Below are 22,441 nucleotides of genomic sequence, written 5' to 3' on the forward strand. Positions count from 1 at the left end.
ACCCTTTGTTTCCTTTACTTGCTTCAGACCTGCTCCCCAAGTGGGGCCAGCTGGTGTGTGGTGAGCTGGTGGCTTCCACCCAGGTCTGCCTGGGCAGGTTTCCACACTGCAGGCACAGCACAATCAGCAGCGGCTGGCGGGCTCAGTTGAGATTGCAGAGAAGAAATGAGCTGTAGAGAAACTGCCTCCTCGCTCTCATAGCACAGGATGACCTCCTCCGGTTGTATAAATGGTGGTAAGTTGGGTGATTTTTCAAAGGAGGGGACAATATGGCCATTTATCCCTTGAGAGACTCTATCAAAGTGCATCAAGAGTTGTGAGCTTGAGAGGAATTTGTGTCATAGAAACATAGAATCATTAGGGTTGGAAAAGACCTCCAAGATCATCTGGTCCAACCAATGTCACCAATAAACCATGTCCCCAAGCACCACGTCCAACTTCTCCTTGAACATCCCCAGGGACAGTGACACCACCACCTCCCTGCGCAACCTGTCCCAGTGCCTGGCTGCTCTTTCTGAGAAGAAATATCTTGTAATTTCCAACCTGAACCTCCCTTGGCACAACTTGAGGCCATTCCCTCTAGCCCTATCACTATTTATCTGCAAGAAGAGGTATCGTGTCCACTTGTGTTGCTGTGCCTTCCACCTATTTGCTGAATTAGTTTTTGGACCCATTCTTTAATACTGTGTGGTTTGCACATTTGTATGTGACAACGATTTTAATTAATAAGTGTAGATTCACGTGAAGAGTACAGTTTGCTATATAAGGACACGAAACTATTGGAGAGTGTCCAGAGAAGGGCTACAAGATGGTGAAGGGCCCAGAGGGGAAGACGTACGAGGAGCGGCTGAGGGCACTGGGCCTGTTCAGCCTGGAGAAGAGGAGGCTGAGGGGAGGCCTCATGGCGGCCTACAGCTTCCTCATGAGGGGGAGTGGAGGGGAAGGAGATGATCTCTTCTCTTTAGTGACCAACAATAAGACTCAAGGGAATGGTGTCAAGCTGTGACAGGGGAGGTTCAGGCTGGATATCTGGAAGAAGTTCTTCACTGAGAGGGTTGTCACACACTGGAACAGGCTCCCCAGGGATGTAGTCACAGCACCAAACCTGTCGGAGTTTAAGAAGCATTTGGACTGTGCTCTCAGTCACATGGCCTGAATTTTTGGGTAAACCTGTGTGGAGTCAGGAGTTGGACTTGATGATCCTTGTGGGTCCCTTCCAATTCGGGATATTCTCTGATTCTGTGATTCAGTGCTTTGCCCTGATGCGATTGCTGCTGCTTTCCCACAGGAGCATCGTGCAGTCGGACGAAAAGCTGGTGATCAGCGCCTCCTGGGCTAAGGATGACGACATTAGCAGGCTCCTGAAATCTCTGCCCAACTGGAGCAACATGGCTCAGCCCAAGCAACTGAGACCCAAGAGAGAGGAGGAGGAAGACTTTATAAGGTAACATATTTTATAGCCAAAGTTGTAAAAGGGTTTTAAAGACAGCGGCAACAATGGTAAAATGTTCTGGAAACAAAGTAATTGCGGTGGCTGTTGTGTATCCAGGTATGAGAAGAGTTTGAGATGTGTTTTTTTCCTTGAGTGGAGTAATAAAATTTAAGTCCACATGCCTTTATGTGGAAGCACCAGCTTTGCCAAACAGAGAATTTCCTGCACGTTGCCTGTGTTTCGTTCTGCTGATGGTAACAAGAAACCATTAGGGAAATGTGCTGGTTTGGAGACGTGTCTGGGCTCTGTTTATCAGCGCCTGTCTCATGATGGATTGATAACTAAACCATCCTGCAGCTCTTTATCTTTCAAGAGAAAGAAGAAAGTGGAGCTTCTGCTCTGATGCAGCAGGAACAGAAGAGAGGGAGGCCACGGGTCAGCAAGGAGGCTTCAGTGGCAGCTCCAGCTTACTGCTTTCCTGCACTTCTTGACTATTCCTGCTTGTTCAGGCTCAGCTCTTTGAAGAAATGTGCTTGTGAAACAAGTGAGGAAAGTGGCTGGGATTGGGGAAGGGATTAAAGGGTTGTTTTTAATTCAGGCAGATCCTCGTGGTGCTTGATGATGCTACCCTGGTGACCCATGCAATGCAGAGAGCACCAGTCTGTGACCTAAGAGTGGGGACAACTGACTGTGCTGGGCAGGGATTCCCAGAGCTGGTGTTGTCACCACAGCTGCCCTCTGTTTGAGCTGGGACCCGGTGGTGTTTCACCTCCACCCTGAGCCCAGCAGCTATTAAGGAGAGCCAAGAGTTCACCGGTCTTGAAAAGCAGTGGTACCTCCAGAGGGGATTCATGCAGAGGCAACTTTCTGTATCCAAACAAGATTGTTTCATCCTTTTCTTTTTAGGCAAGTGGAAATCTGTACACAGGCAGATTGCCTTTCCTTGCACACTGTAAATCTCTTAGTCTTTGAATCATTGGCTCATCCTGAAGAAACGGGCCCTTTTTGTCATTCCAGCGAGTCAAAAAGCTTGTCTACACATCCCCATCACTATTCATCACATCCTTGATTGGCATTTGGCTATAAAACAGTAGGAGTAAGTGAAGCTGTTGAAAATTAAAGTCTAATTTGCCCAGATTGTCATTTTACTTATTCACTGACTGCAAGCACAATAACATAAAGATGATGCAGTCTAGAGAGAGGAACGAAAAAAGTACAAAATACATCTAGTCGCAGAAATGCTCTCTTGTACTGCTGTGGGTACTGCAGTAGGTATGGCAATCAGCATTGCCAGTGTTTTAAAAAGTCTTCAGTGACACTGGAAGAATCATACAATCACAGAATCATTTGCAAAGCCCTTGAGGTCTTTGTGTTGGTTTGTTTGTTTTTGTTTGTTTGTTTGTTTGTTTTTTGAGATTTGTGGATCTGGTTCCAACTTCCATCTTCGCCATCAGATTTCTCCTTTGTTTCTTGGCATGGATGGGTGCTGGGATGCCCTCCTGGCTCCTTCTGTGATTTCTGAGCCATCAGCACGGGACAACAGAGCTCCCATGGATACAGAGCTGGGTACTACCACCTGAGTGTAACCTGCTAGCATAAATTCCTGGCCAGGCTAAATCTGATGGCCAAGCTCAGCCTGATGATAGCAGTGCCAGTATTTTGCTCCTAATGTGCATTTTATTCCAATATTGTTTTTTTACTATTTATTAATTGAAGTTTTTTTTTTGAAGTTGTATCAGAGATGTTAGAATAGAAAGCCCTGTTAGGTCATCTACATTGAATTCCCGAGAAAAGCTCCTGTACTCTGCCTTTTTTTTTAGCCTAGATGGTAGAACAAAGATCTTTTCTCAGTATCTGTTTGCACAGAGCATCATGTATTAAGCCCCAGTTCCTCAGAGTGCTGTTTGAATGCTCCTGTAGCATCAATTTAAATGATAATAATTGGTCTGGGCCAGTTTTAGCCATTGATGGTAAGCGACATGGCTTATAAACTTCTTCAAGAATCTGTGCATGGTTGAATAGGTCTCTCCCGAAAGCTTCAAAAATAAAATTAATTGCTTGTCCAATTTTTTGTCATCTTCTTTCCACTTATGCACACTTTTTTCAGCCTTGCTCCTAATACAAAGGAACATGATTTCTTTGCCGCTGTTGCTTCTTTCTCTCCCTCTTGGCACTGCTGAAGAATTGGGAATAATTCTGCCTTAGCTATCACTACCTGAAGGCTGCTGCGGAGCCAAAGGGAAATGGGTCTTGCCCAATTAATATCTCAGTTAGGGTCATCTCTGTGATGAGAGAGCCTGGGAGAGCTCATTTTGTTCTCACTTGAGTCATACAATCTACTGAAAACACTGACACGTAGAAACCCACCTGCATTCACCAACCCAGCTCCTCAGCTACCAGGGACAGGACTAAGCATCCTTTTGCTGGAAAGGAAGGTTTAAGCTTGGTGAAACGAGGGAGCATGTTCTGTCTGGACAAAAAACAGGGCTGACAGCAGGGCTCGAACTACTCGGCAGCATCCTGTTATGAACGTTGCTGAATTAAATAGGTCCTGAAAGTTTGCCACTAGTTTTTGGATCGTGGCAGGAGGAGCCATCAGTGCACTGCTTTCTTCTCCTCCGCCTCCTCGGGTTTCCTGGAACTCATTTGTTTAATTAAAAGGAAGAATCCAAATGCAGTGCCTTTGCGAAAAAAAAAAATCCTCATGCATATCTGTGTTGACAGTGATTGATTCTGTTGTCTTAACCTGCCACTATCTCTTTTGCGAATAGATGTCAAAAGGCAGAGTAAGCTACTAGCAGAATCTCTCCATTAATATTCTGGTGTGGTTGGCCAGACAAAGGGACCTGATTGAGCATATTATAGTAGCTCGGAACTTGGCAAGGGGAGAAAGGAAAAGAAAAGTCATGCCTCCATTCGTATAATTAGTTTTTAAAGCTCTGAAGGCTATTTGGCACTGGGGCGAGTGTGAAATATGCTGCCCTTATCGCTTTATAAAGGTTAGCCTTCAGTTCATTACTGAATCAGATATGTTGGTGATAAAACCCAGAGATGTATCATTTCCAGGTTTGCCTTTGACGACGGAAAGCAATGTAAAAAGAGCTTCAGATCTGGTCACACTTGAGTTGTAGCAGAAATTCCTCGTTTTTGGTGCAACTCTGCAGCAGAAGGGGTGACAGGGGCTAAGGACATGCTGCACTCAAGGGGAGTTACATGTCTGGGCAGCTGAGGAAGGTGTGTTGGCAATTCATGGGGCAACACATCTGCCTGGAAACCCCAAGGTGGTCTAAACATCACCCCCCAACACAGATTATTATGGTTGCAGATCAGAGATGCCAAATCCGTGTTAGGAGGAGGATGGAGTGATTCCATTTCATGTCACCTTTTGACTCCAGCAGGCTCCTGAACACCAAACTTGGGATCAGATTCTCAGGCTACGGCTGATGTAACTGTCTAAAAACCCCATTCTCAGTGTTTCCATGTACCACAAGCCTTTTCTTTTCGCTGCTTTTCTTTTTCTAATGGGGATAACCCTGCCTGCAGAGTGCTCCAGCTGCCTGCTGCATCTCCCGTTCACCTGCAGATGCTCATCCTCAGTCGCTCTGCACCAAAAGGAAGGGGGGTGTTCAAACAGTGTGAAAGGATACCTGTGCAACAGCAGATCCTTCACCAAATTCTCCCAAATGGTATTGCTCAGGACAGTTACACTATCCCTGCTTAAATAGGATCTCTTCTCTTCCCTTGATTTAGGCAATGCTGACCCCTGCCAGTGCTTCCAGTGTTAAACTGGAGCCTGCTTGTATATTTGGGACTGCATTGGAGATCTTTCACTGTTGGAAAAGACAAAAATGTCAGGCCTAAGAGAGGCACAGAGCTCAGGTCCTGCCTTGGGGTAGGGGGCTCTCCCCTTCTTCCACCTCTCTGGCAGCCAGGAGGCACTGGTGAAGGTTTTAGTCAAAAGCTAGATCTTAGGTTGTTCCACCTGCTGTCTGATGTTTGTTTTTTTTTTTTTTTTTTGTCACATTATATTTGGAGATTTCCGTTATTTGTATTGCCTTTTGATGCCTGAAGCCCTGATGTTTCATGGATGAATTTTCCCTTTCTTTACCTCTCATTTTCAATTTCCTTCCCATTTTCAATCCCATTTTCAAATTTAATTTCCTTCCCATTTTCAGCCGTGGCTTTCCTGTCTTTCTTTCCTTGTTCCTTTCTCTCTCAAGAATTAAAGGCCTCCCTCTCCAACTTCCCAGGCTCTATTTATTGTATTCACAACACTTCTAAAGGGGGAAAGAACGGTCTTGGAAGATTGGCAGCAGACTTTGAAGACGTTTTTCCTCTACTGGGACGATGAATCTGGGTGTGCCGTAGGTGTGAGTCATTTCCATTTGATGACAGTCTGCTCCTATCTATGAAATGAGTTTCTAGATCTCTCCTTGGATCTTAAGAAAAACATGACCAAATGGCCTCAGCATGAGCACAACTGACGCTAAATCCTGTTGCTGTCAGGAGTTTTGTGTGAGAGGCATTAAATAAAGTGAGCCCCTAGATCTTCACGGGATCTTCCCTTTGTCTTATGAAGACAAAGAAGTTTGGGGACATTTGGGTTGGGTTTTGGGGGTTTTGATTAGTTTGAGGAGGGGGCAGTTGAGGGTTCTGTGTGTTCCAGACCTGAATCCAGGAAGAATCTCCCAGCTTCAGATTGATTTATCCTACAAATTGCAATATCTATTGAAATATTAAAATATACCTCAGCTTTACCAAGGTCCCTTCCCGGGTACCCCTACACGGCGTGGCAGGGATGGAGAGGGAAGGCAGAGCAGAGACGTGGGAGCTCCAGCTCCTTCACAAAGCTTTAACACCAGCTCCTGCTTGAACAAGATTTAATATCGTTAAATCACATCATTAGAGCTACACAATATACTCCGAGACACTTCCCTGTCTGCTGTGATAAATTATATAATACAAACCTAACAAGACCAGAATATTCAAATAAATTTAAGCGAGACGATGGCGCGTGGTGCTACAGCTTCAAATTGTCAATTAGCGCTGTCTGCTTTTCGACGGTGTTGCGACCTCTCAGCAGAGATTTGGAGCTGCCTGGGAGTGCTGGCGCCGATCGCTCCGGTCCCTAATAGAGATGCACAAATTGTTGTTGAGGCTCTGCAAATCCCGGCGAACCTCAAATCTGGGTCGTTTTGAGGCTGGGTTAGAGCTTCAGTCCTTTAAAACGGAGCACCGTAGGTTGGCAGCGTGAATTTATAGCCGCCGAGGATGCTCTGCGGCATCTTTTCATCACGGCTACAACGCTGTTTGGATGCGCTGCGAAAAAACGTCCTCACGTGCTGAATTTTTAAAATACCTTCAGGTGCTGAACCTTTGAAAGGAGTGAAACCACAGCTTCTGTAGAAATACTGGGCCGGGTTTTATTGTTCTTGCAGCAGCGAATCATTTCCGAGGGCTTCCTTTCCGCAGGGAAAGCCCACGTGGGTTTATTTGTTTTGGTGCTCGCGCAATTTCTTGATGAGTGTTGAACAAATTCTGGTGCGAGATGAAGAAACAAACCACTTCTTTCTCTCTTTCTTTATAAATAAGAACATAATAGGGATTTCTTTGATTTGGTTCAGGGGAAATCTGTCTGCCTGTGTAGTTCCTTATCTACAGTTTTTAAGCACAATCCCCAAGCTGACTCTCTGGCTAAAATGCAGGGATAGAAAACAAATTATCTTTGTCCTGTTCGCAGCTCAACAGATAATTTGAGGATGTTTCCTATACAGGCACAGCTCTGCCTGCTGCTTTCAGCTGTGGTTTAAATCCATTTTGTTGCTTCTCCTCTGCAAGCCGGTGCTCAGGGGAAAGGATCCCTCTGAGGTCTGTGGTCTGAAGGGTGTGAGAAAGAACAGGAGGTCCTCATCGGGTCATTGTGTCCCTGGGGGGACTCCTAGGAGGATCTCTTGCTGTCCTCCCCACTCCTGCAGCTCCACAATCCCTCCCAGTGATCTGTGTCCTCGGCCTTATTTGCAGAAGGGATAATTGAAGCTAATTTCTTGGCAGAGAAAAAGGAGAGGAGCAGTAAGCGAGCATAAAGCTGCTGCCAAGGGTACCTCTGAGACCTCCTTCCTCATTCTGCAGTACTGATGCGGACACTTGGCTGCTTTTCAGCCCTGCTCTGGCACGGGCAGAGGGCCTTAAATGTAGCCCAGGTCATCCTCATTTATCCCATATGCTCTTCCCTGGCCTTTCTGCCCTGGTGTACGAGTTTCCCGTCCTCCCATGTATAGGCTGAAATAGAGATGAGGGGAAGTCTCGTCTATTGCCATCAGTCCCTGTGTTTCCAGTCAGTTTAGCTCAATAGGTTGTTTAATTTTATCAGCAACTCATCCCAAAAATGCATCAGCTGTGCTCCTGCTTTCTGGAGGAGAGGAGGGGGAAGCCAAACTGTCTGCAGAAGATCCCTCTTGGAAACCAGGACCCCGACTTCTCCCCATCCCTGATGGTACCAAGGATGCGCTGTGCATCCCAAACAGTATCCACGGGAACAGAACGGATCTGGTGCTGATAACGTTGCTGGTCACTGTGCTGGAAAAAAAAAATAGAGAGAAATGGATGGCTTAACAAAGGGAAACAAAATGAAGTGCTTTGTTAATCCAAGGACATAGCTGGTGCAGCTGGCCTTGTCTGACAAAGCAGAGATTTAAGAGTGAACCCTATTGAAGCACGTATAAATCCCATGGGAACTGCGACCAAAAGGTGATGAAGTGTTGTGGCACTAGCATCAAATACAGTTATAACAAAGAGTGGGCTCTGACAAAGGAGCAGCTGGACAGCGAAGAAATGTGCTTGAATTTTCTTCATTCACGGTGTAGTTGATATGTAATATTAGCCAATTAACCAACATTAACCTTGAGCATCAGTATGTACATACCTGAATCACCTGCAGGAGCGTGGAGCCTTGCCTTTTCTTCCAGTTCCATAAAACACTCCATCATGAACCACTTGGTTGTGTGGGTTTCTTGCTTTCTGAAATATGTCATCTCCACAGCTCAAAATTTCATCCTTGAGTGCTCAACAAAATCTGAAGGATTTTTTTTTTTTGTCTTTTGGAAAGCTTTGGCAAAATCCAAAGGATAGTTAAGGTAGTTAAGGTAGGATGGGATCTGGGTTTTCATAATCATCGTAATTCAAACCAAAGGTACCCACTGAGCCATCAAAAACTTGTAAATTATATGCGTAAAGTGGTTACAGATGAGTTCATAGGTTCTAGCTCTGTCTTAGATAGATACTTACAGGTATAAAAGTGACCAGAAAAAAATGAAGTACAGCTGAAAAACCATACGGGAATCAAAGGGCTGAAGATGCTATCCTGATATGCAGAGTTAAGGTTGGATATTCAGATGATTTGGTTTTGTCATATCCTTACCCTTAAATGTTTAGCCTTGCAAATTTAATAAAGCAACACATAGTGAGTAGTCACTCAAGCATGCATCCGGAACAGCAACAGTTTGCTTCAGGGAGGCGTTTGCTAACAGCAGGCTTCAAGTTAAATTCTTGCAATTCACGAGAACCCCTTAAAGTCATCTTTTGGAAGAGAGTTACTTGCTGAAGGTTGTCTCCGGTATAGATGGTCGTGCAAAAGAGGGAGTTGAGGTTTCTGCAGTCAAGGATGTGTATTTAAAAATATATATTTTTTTTTTCTGTCTTTTTGGCACAAACTTATTGTCGTTTGAGACTGTCAGAATTGCATTTGTCGCAAACAGCGTTTTAGAGTATCGCTTTCCCTAGAAACCCTGATTTGTAGGGGAGTTAAAATAGGAAATACACCCTGCTTTGTGTTATATAGATTGCAGCCTGACGGCAAGCACTGTATTATTCATGGCCAGGCATCCACCCAGAGCAGTGCCAAAACCTTTTTCGGTGTGTGGGAAGGCAGCAGAGCCGTCCCCGTGCTCCAACCCAACTTGTAATCGCGGCTGTGGGCAGCGGCGCGCTCGTGACTCCGCATTTCACAGCTCTCGGATGGTGACTCACAACCAAGTGCTTTCTCTGCTGCATTTTGTATTGGAAAGCCATGTTAGCGAAGGTAGAAATCCACCAAATGTTTCATTGCTTCACTTTTCAGGGCGATTAATGCGGTTGCCAGTGAGATTTGACCACGGAGATCAAGAGGAATGGTTCAGCTTGGGTGGAAAAAGCATATCTTTGACATGTCTTCTACTCCCCAGGAGCAGAAGAGAGTATCTGGGTGTCTGTAGGTGGGCAGAGCTAAATGAGCTGTTTTGTGGCCACTGCGGAAGCCAATAGCACATTTTGCTTGAATGAATGATAATGAATTACAGCAGAAAAAATGCTTAAGCCTGGCTATGAGCTTGGCCACGCAGTTCAGCCTTGGGTTGGGCTTCGCAGCAGTCACTCAGGATGCCCTTGCCTGGAGCCTTTTCACAGAATCACAGAATCACAGAATTTCTAGGTTGGAAGAGACCTCAAGATCATCAAGTCCAGCTTTATTAAGTTTCTTAATAAAGAAACTTTTCTTAGTATTTTCTTAAATATTTTCTTTCCTTTTCTTAATATCTTACAAGTGCCCAAGCAGGGAAGTTTGCTAAGGCCTTTCCTGAAGTGCAGAAAGGACTTCAGCTATTTCCAGTAGCCAGAACAGATCAAAATTAGCCCCAACTAGTGAAGAGGGAGGCCAGCTGAACTGCCACTGCCCTGTTCCATGGAGCTGGAGATGCACCTGTGGCTGAGCTTCAAACACAACCACGAGGTAAGGTTGTTCCTCTCAAACCATGGCACCCAGGACACAGCCTAAGGCAACAAAGTTTGTATTGTCAAGACGAAGAAAATCCTCAAAGAGATTTTTTTTAATGAAGACTTTTTTTTTTTTTGCCTCTCATGACTTCCATTGAGCAATTTAAAACCATTTCAGCGTTGTTCTTTTTTTTTTTTTTTTTTCTCAAGTGACAGTGAAGTCCCACAAATCTAGCGAGATGCTGGCAATAAAGCTGCTTAGATAGTGTATAAAACGCCACTGATGGGATTATTTTGCTGCAGTTCGTTGCAGTTATTATGCTCAGCAGCGTGATTCCTCATTGTAAGTTCATAAAAGAGCTAATGACAGGAAGTGGAGGTTTGCAAAGTTGAATGAAAGTGGAATGCAAATGCGTAACAAAAAGAGCAACTAATGATGGGAACAGGGTACCGAGGACCATGGTAAATGTGCCGTCGCTTGGAGTCTTTCAATAAAATGCACTTGGCTTCATCCAGGAGTTATTGTAATCAGACGTAGGGACCGTTGGGTGATTTTCTCTGTCCTAATGGCACTCAAAAAGCCATCCTACCTACCTACCATCTCCTACCTGCAAAACCCTTTGGGGGTATTTGCCATGCAAAGAGTTTACCAAAGTAGCTCTTCGTGGACATGAGGATTGGGAAAGTTAAATCTCAATGCAAAAGATGGAGCGTGAGACTGGAGGGAACGTTTACACTCCTTGAAAGAGATTTTTCATTTTTATGGGGTAAGCACATTTATCTTGGTCATCATTTCTCACCAGGTGCTATCTATAAGCGAAATAACGCACAGGCTAATGTGGAAAATCATTTATTTGTCTGTTGTGATAAGCCCTCAAGTTTCACATGAGATTTCTTGTGATGCATGTATAAACAAATTTGCTTCAGAGATTGAAAGAGATGATTTACAAGGGAAGATTAAAAGTACTGCATATCTGTACATACCCCAAGGAGACACGGAAGGAGCTGCACGCCTGGGAAGGGTGTCAATGGTGGGGGAAAGGGCTGTGGGGATTGACTGGGATCAGGTTTGTAACTGTGGGAATGAAATGAAATGCTGAGATTGTAAATGCAGGGGGAATGATATAAAAAAAAAATCCCTGAGATAGTCGTGTCATGAACTGCAGCATATTTTATTCACTTTGATGAGACTTTCAAAACTCCACGAGACAACCAGCTCAAGATCCTGCCCTGGAGCAGTTCTGCTCTGGGTGGTTTGACCTTCTCCGTCTCCCCCTTGCTGGCCCTGTGCTCTATTTCTGAGGCTGGCTTCGTTTTTGCATTTCAGGGCTGCTTTCGGCAAAGAGTCTGAAGTTCTCATCGGCAACCTGGGAGACAAGCTCATCCCCCAACAGGAGATCCTGCGGGACGTCAGCGACCTGAAGGCCTTGGCCAACATGCACGAGAGCCTGGAGTGGTTAGCAGGTCGCACCAAGGCAGCCTTCTCCAGCCTCTCAGCCACCCAGAGTAAGATGGAAACCAATATAATTATGCAACTGGAGCAGGCGTGGGCTTTTCTTCTTGGTTTCAAAGGGTTTCTGTCAGAGGAGAGCAGAAAGCAAAGCAGCTCCATCTCTTTCTTCCCAGTGAACGCCGTGGTGTGACATCTGCTCGGGCTGTGGTGGGGGGCACGGTGCGATGGTGCCAAGGGCATCACTTCCAGCAGAAGCTCTGCTGGGTCTTTCAAGGCTCAAGCTTTTCAGCAGTCCCTGCTAATGACACTCCACAGGAGCAGGTATCCATGCTGAGACGGGTTTCGCTTTCTTTAAAACGTTGCTCGGTCGCTGAATATTTAAAAATATAGGTATTATAAATTCAGCGGAGAAACTGAGCAGCTCTTAATGAGGAATGCCCTAACGTGCGTGTCACTGGGGCGCTGATGCTCAGCCTGCAGAGGCAGCCCTTGGTGAACCGAGGTGCAAGGAGGGCAGAGATGGGAGAGCCTGGAGACACCGCTTCTGCTCCTGACTGTCAGGGATCACCCGCACTACCTTTGTGAGATCATTTCACTTCTCTGTGCTCCAGCTTTCACTCCTCTCCCCTGAGAACAGTGATTTTTTCTGTCTGGAAAGTGCTGGAGACGTGATTAGTGTTGCTTCTCCTTTTATCACTGTCGTTGGTGTTGTCTGCCCAGGGTCATGTTCAGAGGAGGGCTGTGGCTGTGCCCCAGAAGCAGAGCTTGGCACAAAGAGTCCACAGCTCCTCTGCTGCCTGACTGAAGCCTTGAAGCCTTTCTACTAAAACATATTAAGCTGTTTTAATCACAAAATGTTTTTTAAGAATAATAGGCCAGTTGCAACATGACAGGGCTGCTGTTTGCACGTCGCCGCGTGCCTCAACACAGTGAACGTCAACAGATCAGAACGCGTGGCATACCAAAGGTGGTTTCTTTGACCTGCTGGCTGCCTCTGTCACGTTGCATAGCAGCAGCAAGGCAGTCCACGGCATGCAGCTAAGTGTGATTATTGCTCTTCTCCATCCTTTAAAATCAGTGGCTCATCAGCCCTCCAGCAGTGCACTCTCCCAGCTGTGCTCCGATTGCTTACAACAGATTTAGATAAGAGAAAGACATCGCTACCATACCAATACCACATCCTTGTAGTCTTACCACTTTCAGAAAGTTTTGCTTATGTGGCCAGCAACAGGTGCCGTAAAGAATTAAGACGATGCACGTGTAAATGTGTGCCATCTCCTTGCATCTCTTAGCACCTCTGCTTTTATTAACTCAGCTGGCACAGAGCCGAGCTTTTCACAAGGCCAGGGATTTGCACCTCACATTCCCAATAGTTGTCCTGCATCTGAAACTGACCCCAGTGAGGTGGCCGTGCATTTTTAAGAGCAGGAGGGCTGGGGGCAACCACATCTTCTCAGCTTCTGGGTGGGTTTTGCATTGAAAAATCACTTCTGCCCTGTTTTCTGGGGAAGCGATGGAGGAAATTTGCTGGTGCTAAATTGGAAAAGTCTTAGTGCTACATCTCAGTTAAAATAGTTGCCCCTTGACAACACAGCTTCTCTTTCATAGTATCGGGCTTTATTTGACTGTGTAGGAGAGCAGCAGCATCATCTGGGTGAGTGAGGGTCAGTCCTTCTTAAGGCTTATATCTGCTCTAGAGCACGACCTCTGAACTCTTTGATCCAACTGTCCCTGATCCATTTGTTGGGCTCCAGTAGGATAATTAAGATTATACAATCAGCAAACAATTAAAGATGTAAAATACCACGGGTAGCTTTAATATTTCTATAACCCTTACTGTGAGCTCTGGAGGATACCTGAGTGACAAGAAGAACTGCTGGGCTCTCACGGTGTGTACTTTACAAGATTAAAATTTAAAAAAAGAAAAGAAAAGAAAAAAGAAAGTAAAACCCAATGGAAAACGCTATTAAAATTCAATAGGCAAATACTTATTCCCAGAACTTTAGTAACCAGAGGAGTTTTGGGGGCTGAGGAGTTACGCTCCAACAGTCAAAGTTGTTAGAAATAAAAACATCATTCATAATTTCAGTTCTAGTTGAAACTCAATTTTTTTCAAAAATCAATGTTTTCCAAACATAAAAGGGCATGAGCATGACTTTCAAGCTTCTGAGAGGACGTTACAATGCAGCAGTGAATAAAAATAAAAGTATAAAGTGTAATACTTTACTTGTCAGCATCCTCCTGACAATAAAAATTCATCTTCCTTTGTAATAACTTCATACCAATGCGCTAAAATGTCTGTACACAAATGCCAGGAATATCTGAAACAGGAGGAAGAAGGAGCCGCGTTAGAAAATGATAGAGGCTGTTGACCTCCTGGTTATAAATGAAACCTGGTGGAGTATTTCTCGTAAATGAAACGTCAATAGAGCTGACTGCAGTCTGTATGGGAGAAGTAAAAAGTGATGCTGTGGGGCAGAGGTGGTGGAAGTCAGAGGTATTTACAAACCCAGCCAGCTCCACTGATATACAGGGGAGTGCGATTCTCCGGGGGAAGCGTATAAAGAATAAAGAACAGAGGCAAAACAAGATGAGATTTTTTTTTTTGTCCCACCTGGACTGAGCAGGAGGAGGAAAAAGGCAAACCAGCTATTGTTTCCAAGGTTCATACAATGTTAATGCCGTAACGCTCGGCTGTCATGCGAGTTACTCTGTTCTTTTCTGGGCTGGTTTGATCATCTGAATTTCTGAGAATCTGATTGCTGCAAGCCACAGCATATTAATGAGAGTGAGGGGAGAGGGAGGGAGGGAAATAAAATGACCCAAAGTAAAGCTAAATGAAGGAGTTTTCTGCCACTCGCTGAAGCTCACCACATTCAGACTCGGGTTGCCATAAGTGGAGCCAGCTTCATCATTTCGGCATCAGTAACTTTGCTTTTAAGGCATGCCCACGTGAAACCCAGGTATTTCAGTTCAATACAACTGGAATCTGTGGTTTGTTATACCCGAGTTGACAGGCTGTTAGTCATCTGCACAGTCTTTTCTGTCCCAACAATGTGAGGTTAAATCTCAGCCTCACTCAGGGCATCATCAAAGCCCTCAGTGAGTGACCAGGACCAGAAAAACCATAATCCCAAAGTCCATAACACAGTAGTAGTAGCCCCATTTTCCTTCCTTGTAGAAAGCTGGTAGCTTTCCCAGCAAAGCTTCCTTGGCAATTTATGGCCATAGCTGCAAATATTCAGAAACCACAAGGCAGAGCTGGTCGGGTGTGGAAGTGTTTGGGGAAATCCTAAAAAGGGTGCTATACATCTGTGGCTTTTTGGTTCGGCTGTCAAAAGGCCCCTTACTACAGATAAAAATTCAATAACCTTTCGCTGTGGATGTGCCACAATTATCACTCATTTAAAAACAGTCTTGCTAATAGAGTGTTTTATCATGCTGGGCAGTCTCTGCATTCTTCATTATTTAGTGTTTGCTAAGCTGATGGCTCTTCCATTGCTCTTCCCTTATCTGCACTGCTTCAGAATTGGATTTTATATTTTCTGAACCAGTCAGATATGACAAAGTCATTTTCTTTTTCTCTTGTCTTTTGAGGGAATACAAACTTCTTTTTTTTTAACAATAACAATTTAAGGATTAAAGTTGCTGGAAGTGGATGAATTTAACTGAGGAAGTCACGTCAATTTGGAGTCGGTTTTATGTGAAAATGGAAGTCGGGTTTCCTCCCCACTTCCTCTCCTGCTTCTCCGCCTTGCCCTGGGCAGATACAACAAACCCTCAACATTTTCTCTTCGGGGAGCTTCAGCCTTCTGAAGCCCTGTGAATATTTTACAAAGAGTGAATTATTATGCATGATGAAGAAGTTGGGCCCATCTTTACATTTTTAAGGTGGTTGCCTGCTGTGTGCAGGTAGGAAGATAAAAGATTAGCCATTAGCCAGTGGAGCTGCAGCTATCCTTTCACATTCAGCTGGCTCTTGGCATCTTGTGACTTCAGATGCCTGTAGTCAGCAGGTACCAACTGGCTGCCTTAAACACTGGTTTTAAGATGACTTTCTTCCTGAGCTTACACGAAACAAGATCATCTTTCTCTTCTAGATGGCTTATTGGAAGTAAAGTCTTTGCACGTGTACCATGTGCCTGCAAATACTTACAGATAAACAGATTCTCTTGCATCCACCCAAAGGTTGGTCAGTGTATTGTGTTCAAGTTCTGTGTGTGCTTTCTGTTTCTGATCCTTAATGAAGAATATTTTTAATGCAATTTTAGTACCTTGGCAGCCTGAGCTACAAAAACAGGACTCCAGCAGTAGTCTCCAGAAAGACATCTCCTCCAGTCATGTCCTTAATCTACAAATTAAGACTCCTTAGAAATGGATCCTGCAACTCCGTGTTCATTCAAAGTAGGGAGGTCCAGCAAAGAGCATCACAAGAGGAAAAGCTGGGTCAGGAATGTGTTGAAATGAAGACAGAAATGGGAAAAAAAAAAAAAAAAAAAGTCTTGAGTGTTTTTATTCTGTGAAGTTTGTTGGTTTTTTGTAGCATCCCGGGTCCTGGATTTATGCAATTAAGCGAGAATCTTGCTGTATTTGAAAACCACACACATGCATGCACATTTATCCTTTTTCTTAGCAAAAAGCTTCAAAAGCATGAGGGACTTAAGACATACTGTTTTTAACAGCGAATCTAAACCAATGATTACTTGGACTGTTGTCAAAGCTCTTGGTTTTCAATACCTGCTCCTCTTTGTCTCCTGTTGCCCTTCAAAAGTTGGCACAGAAGCAAAGCTTCCTTAAAAAGCAAAGAGTCAAAATCTTCTGCACAACCCTGGCTTCAAATAGACTTCAGGCTGACCATTTGTCTACAGTGGCAGAAACTAGAAAGTGAACCCTACATAAATCAAGGGCAAACGTGAGTACAAATTCGGAATTAACGCCTGCAGCCCATCTATGGGGGAAGCACCCTGGTGCTAGGGGGGATACACAGGAGACCTTTAAGAGCTGGCTCCATCACCGGGACATCCAAACCCTGCTGCTGTCCGCAGAGCTGAGCCACAGCAAAGCCAACAAGGCGAAGCTGTTTCTTCCCAGACATAAATTGCAATTGTTTGCTGGCAGAGCCAGGTCTCCGCTGCGACGATTTGCATTAGACACGGAGCTAATTACTCTGGTTGGTTAAGCCAGCTGCACGTGGGTTTAATGAGAGATGGGGAAATGCCACGCTCCCTTTCCGGATGGGGTTTGCACAGGCAGTCGGAAAGACGTGGCTTTGCAGTTCTCCCCTTGTTTTACACGAGCTGTATTTGGGGGATGCAGATTCACAGCTCCGGGCAGGATGCTGCCTCCCACCTCCCACCCAGCCCCTCTGCCATCCATCGCACCCTGTGACAGCCAAAGCAGTGTTTAAGTGCTGTCAATACGTCAAAGTGATGCACATGCCAATATGCAGATTGGTAGATAAATGTCTCCTGTTCCTCCTCAGGAAATCCTTTCCCGTTGGATTCTTTTTTTTTTTTTAATATATTTATTTTTACATCCACCCTAATTGAAATTGTGCCTTACAACGTACAGAAAGGTCACGTGGAGTTTCTTATTGCTTTATTCAGTTTTCCTGAAATTCCCACTGCCACGTTGCACTGCCATCCCCTGGTTTCCAAACTTCGTCTTTTGTGGGTTTATGTGCCAGCCAGATTCAATGGCAGAAATGCTTAGAAGTAAAATCACAATGAGGACATCAATAATAAAGTTTAGGAATCGTTGGCTTGCCATGGACGTAGTTTGGTCTGCCACTTGGGTTTAGGGTGTTACAAAATGAGGGGATTTGTGTAGGGGCATTGCAGGGTTGGCAAGGAGAGAATTTGGCCCTTCTAAGGTGCCTACAAAGGCATTCAGCCTCTTTGCTTCCTTATTGCAGATGCTTCCTAAACAGGTTGTTTTTTCACCCATGTAGGGGTGATTTCACCCCAAAATCAAAAGGCAACATGTGGAAAATGCCGTTGCCACTTCTGTGGATGGGCAGGGCAGCATTTCACCCTCCAGACTTGCAGCAGCCACGGTTTCGTTCAAAAGCAGGGGGCAGAAAAATGGGTTGTGCAACAGCTTTTTACCAAATCCCGCAGATTTTTGTCACTGGCTGGCTCTTGTTAATGATAATACTGAGCATTTGCATTGCATTTTCCAGCCATAGATCTCAAAATACTTTGAAAAGGTTAGTGAAGGCCATTATAGGATCAAGACTATCCTGGAGCACTTTGCACCCGAGAGGTCAGCCTCCCCTTTGCCTGGCTCAGCGTGCCTCCTCGTCCTGAAATAGGCTTTGATAGCTCACAGAAAGCATCCCGCAACACTTGAGAAAGCGATGTCTTTTAAAATTGATGGCAGAGCCCCTTTATACCACTCTGCCAGGGGAAAGGAGCTGTAATTTACACTTTAAGGCCCCTTTCTGCTGACGGAGTGGTGCAAAGGGGTCTCAGCACAAATGAAAATCAGGGCCGACGCGGTGGTAAAATTGATGCCTTTCATTTCATAGTCAGGCCACACTGCGGTGGTGAACTCAGACGGGGCTTTGTGTTTAACCCTGGTGTTTCTAATGAACTGAATTCAGCTCTTAAATGTGCCTATATTTCTCTCCCGTTGGAGCTTATTTTTTTTCTGTCATTGAGCTTGTAACACATCTTGCTGTATTGATTGCTCATGGAGAACTTTTTTTTTTTTTTTTTTGTAGAGATCTATTAATAGAGAACCTTATTTAAAAGCCAGCTTAAAGGTGATCAACACGTGCCTGACCTCACACGGGAGAAGCGAATGCTGTTGCGTTATTATTTTAGCAAAACTGCATTTCTTTCCAAAGCAGAAAACGCTCCAAATTCCTTCCAAATGTAAAACATCTGCCATTAACTTGAAAAGATAAGTCTTGCATGCTTGTATCATTTGATGAATTCCAGTTGCTTCAATATAACTTAGTCTAAATGACAGCTTTCCAATTTAGCTTCTTAAGCAGTCTCATTTTCCAATACTGTTTTTTTCTCTCTTCCACTACCTGAGCAATTAGTGCTGTTCTGAAAATGCTAAAAATGGGAGTAAATCCCATTCTCACTTGGTCTGAACCATCATAAAACAGTCATCCGTGGGGTCTTTCCTATCTCATAGCTGTGCACACGTTGTCTTAAGGGAGATGCCAGTGTCCTGGGGTGATCCCTTCCCATCTCTGCCTTTCAACGTGTTTGATCAAGTTAACTCGTTTTGTGTCTAGGATTTGTTTTACAAATCGCAAGTTCATTCTTTCCGTATCATGAGCTGGCCACATGTTACACAAATGTGGCTTATCCTGAAATAATTTCAAGATGTTAAGTCCCTCTTCTGGGTAGCGTGTGTTAATATTGTCTGGGAACAGCTGGTTCAGATTGGTGTAAGATGTTTTCATTTGGGTCTAGGAAGTTCAGGGGAGAACCAGAGGCAGCTGATAGGAGAAGGTCTTCTTGGCCATCTCATCTACATCACCGTGGCTCAGATCCACACATCTCCTTCTTGTCAATCCCATGGCTCATCGTGGTCCTGTGCTGACATCTCTTGGATATTGCAGAGATGACCAACAGTATCTCCTTACTACTACAAATCCCACTGTTGTACACGGTGTGCTTGGGGCTGGTATTTAGAAATGAAACACTGTCCTTGAGCCTCAGGTTTCCCCAGGTGGGACTCCCCTTGAGCAAGGACAGGAGAACTTGGCCTTCTTCAAGCACAGGAGAATGTAAATCTGTCAGTTTTACACCAAACCATCTATGATCACCAGATTACTCACCATTTTTAGCTTTAGGAGGAGCTACAAATTTACTTTAACTTCTGGGAAGTTGCTACATACAAGTCAGAAACTCCTAGATAATATTTAGACCTTAGGTTGAGTAGATACGAGATGCTATCTAGTTACTCTCCACTGAAAGTTAAGAACCTAATGGAGGAACCAGTGTCAGAGAGCAGAGGACTTTAAGAATACATTCAAGGAGGTAATTTTATGTATCTGGCAATACCCTGAAGTACAACATATATGAGCCTCTTGTTAGTGACCCCAAGAGCCATCAGCACTGCTAAAAGATGTGTTTTCTCTCAAAGAGCCTCGGGATTGATTTAAATCCTTCAGTGGATTGACTTAACATAGCAAAACTGTTGTTTTTTTTCCCCCTCCATGTGCCAATTCAGCAAAGTTGTCTTGGATCCAAACGCCAAGTTATGCCTGTTGGTCTCTTACCACCACCTGAAGCAGAAAAAGAGCTGAGCAGAGCAATTCCAGCAGGGGACAAGGATCCAGCTGGTACCATCTTATCCAAGTTGGCTTCTGGAGGGCCAAAACCACTTGGTTGAGGACAGCAAAGTGGTTAAGGCTACCTTTCCAAACCAGCCTGGAACCAGTATCCTCATGAAGGCACAGTGCTTGTTTTGGTAAGGCCTGAGGTGTTAAGAGATAGTTCTGGTTTATTTTATGATTTTGGCTATAAAATTTCATGGCTGAAATATAGGTCTGCTTTGCTGGATGGCAGGGAATAAAACCACACAGCCATCAGCCACCTGAGACGTCTTGCTTTCGTGTCCAAGTGATCTCCCAATGCCTTTCACTGCCCTTGTTCCCTTGAATGTCTGCAGTGAAGCTGCTCTTATGGATTAGTGGTTACTCCTTTCCCCAGCCTCGGTGCTTTACATCAAATATTTAATGGTTAGAAAATGAGACGTTGTTTTTCTGACCTGGATGCTCAGCATTTATGGTTCTTTATCTCAGACAATAGGCACACCACCGGGATGCAGTCCCAGTATTGATCTTGGGGCCTTGAGGTCAGCACTTAGCTTACCGTCATGATTACGCTAATTACTCTTGTTCCTGCTTTCTTTCCTCCCACCCACCAGCCTTAAACGCAGGGGATTGTCATGTAAATAAGTGACCTAATTAGCAGTGCTTTCAAACCTCTTTTAAAATGAGGATCCCTCATGAGTAATACCAGGAAATCAAGGTTTTTGTGGAAATAACTCCGAAGAGCCTGCTGTCCACACCGCTTGGATCACGCATTAGGATGTGTTTATCTCTTCTGAAGAGAATGACTCACTGGTGGCAAAGATTAATGGCAGTAAATCCACCTGCTTCTCCCTGGGGTGTTAGGGGTGGCAGCATCCTCTAGGGTAGAAGGGGCAAAATCCTTTCCAGAACGAGGCGACGGGAGTGTGGTCAACCATTGACATCACCACTGAGTCACTTTGCACAACGCGTGGGCTGGAGGATTGTTCTCATCTAACCTGCATCTGTATTCACGTGGGACCTGGAGAAAATGGCTCTCCAATAACCAGGAACAGAGGAGAAGTCGAGCTGTGAGGCTGCTACAGCTGATGCAAGATGGAAACGATGTTCCTGCTGATGTGATGCCCTCTTCGTGCCCCTCGTCTTTCCCGTGAGGTCTGTCCTTATGTTTGAAAGCCCGTCATGGTTCCTGGATATTCAGATCCCCACCTTCCTCTATGGTCTCCTGGAAAAGCTGCATTCACTCCCTTCTGTCTTCCAGCACAGAGCTCCTTGCTACTCCTCTTCCTACTTTGCAAATCAGTTTATTAAAAAACAGTCCCCAAAACACTTCCATCTACAATTGTCAACACTTAAAAAAAAGAGAAAATCCTTAAGGTATCTATCTAACCATATTTATTTTCCTGACGTTTGCCTTACCTTGTCCCCACTTCTTGCAAAGAAGAGTAGTTTTGCCATCAGACCGTCAGCATTTCTGTTTCTCACTCTTCCAGCGGGTCCAAAAGACTGGGAGCTTTAAGGTCCTTTTAGAAATTCATCCCTCTCGGGACATCTTCTACCCACAGAAATTCTGCAATGATGCTAAATCGGTTTTCAGGGCATTTATTGGCAAGATACAGCACAGTATCAGGGAGGAAAAAAAAAAGGAAAAAGTTAGGTTGCTGCTTCTGTTTGCTTCTGGACATCTCAGATGGTTTTCTGCATCAACGCCTCTCCTGGCCAAGCTGACCAGTCCCCTAACAAAACATCCTGATACCTTAGTTTTCATGTCAAGGCATAATTATGCTGCTTTACAAGCGTCCTAACACCAATCACTGATTCTTTTTTTCTTTTCTAGCTCTGAGGAAGCCTTATGAGCAGGTTGACATCTCTTTACTGTTGGTTTTTGATTTTTTTTTAAATATTAACCCAAGTGGCCAACACCTGTCTGTCTCCTTATTCTTTCAGCTGTCAACAGAATTAAACATTTCAGTTTAGGACACATCCTAGCAGCGGTGTGGGGAGAATTGAACATGAAGGCAGCTCGTAAAAGCCTGCTGGTCCTCTCTGCTTTGCTTCACATCTTCACGCAGATTTTTTGCTGCAGCTTTCATAAACGCCCAGCGTTCCTGCCCGATGCCTGCCAGTGAGTTAACGGCCGAGCCGACATGCTCCGAGTCAGATACCATCGAAACGTCGTTAATTTGATGATATGTACATTATGTGTGTTCCGAGTGCTGGGAAGCATTTGTTATTAACGGCTGAGCTGAAATCATCTCCACCAGCTCTAAGGATGCGGTGCCTCTCGCAAAGCAGCTGGCCTGGAGCTTTTTGGTTTCCTTCCACTCTTTTTTACCCCTCAACTCATAAACGTGGACAATTTTTAAAAGGTCTTCTCTCCCCACTGAAGCCCAGTAACAAAGCTTTTGCTGAAGTAGGAAAAGAAATTAATTTGGGGATGAATTTTTAGCCTCATTAATGGAAGCTGATGTCAGTGGAGCTGTGGTTTTGCTCTGGTTTAATGAAAACGAGGCAAAGCACGTGGCTGGTT

General features: G+C 44.7%; 1 protein-coding gene across 2 annotated transcripts in view; it reads left to right on the forward strand.

The window, feature by feature from the left end:
• The window catches only part of EXOC4 (exocyst complex component 4), a gene marked incomplete at its 5' end in the record, with an annotated part of 369,114 nt that overhangs the window by 309,311 nt on the left and 37,362 nt on the right, over positions 1-22,441 (forward strand). For both annotated transcript variants that reach the window (XM_082751522.1, XM_082751523.1), the window contains 2 exons: positions 1,289-1,444; positions 11,505-11,683. In XM_082751522.1, coding sequence (XP_082607648.1) covers positions 1,289-1,444; positions 11,505-11,683 — 335 coding nt within the window. The remainder of the gene's footprint in view (positions 1-1,288; positions 1,445-11,504; positions 11,684-22,441) is intronic.

Source organism: Aythya marila, assembly GCF_965140915.1.
Source record: "Aythya marila genome assembly, chromosome: 1".
NCBI lineage: Eukaryota > Metazoa > Chordata > Aves > Anseriformes > Anatidae > Aythya > Aythya marila.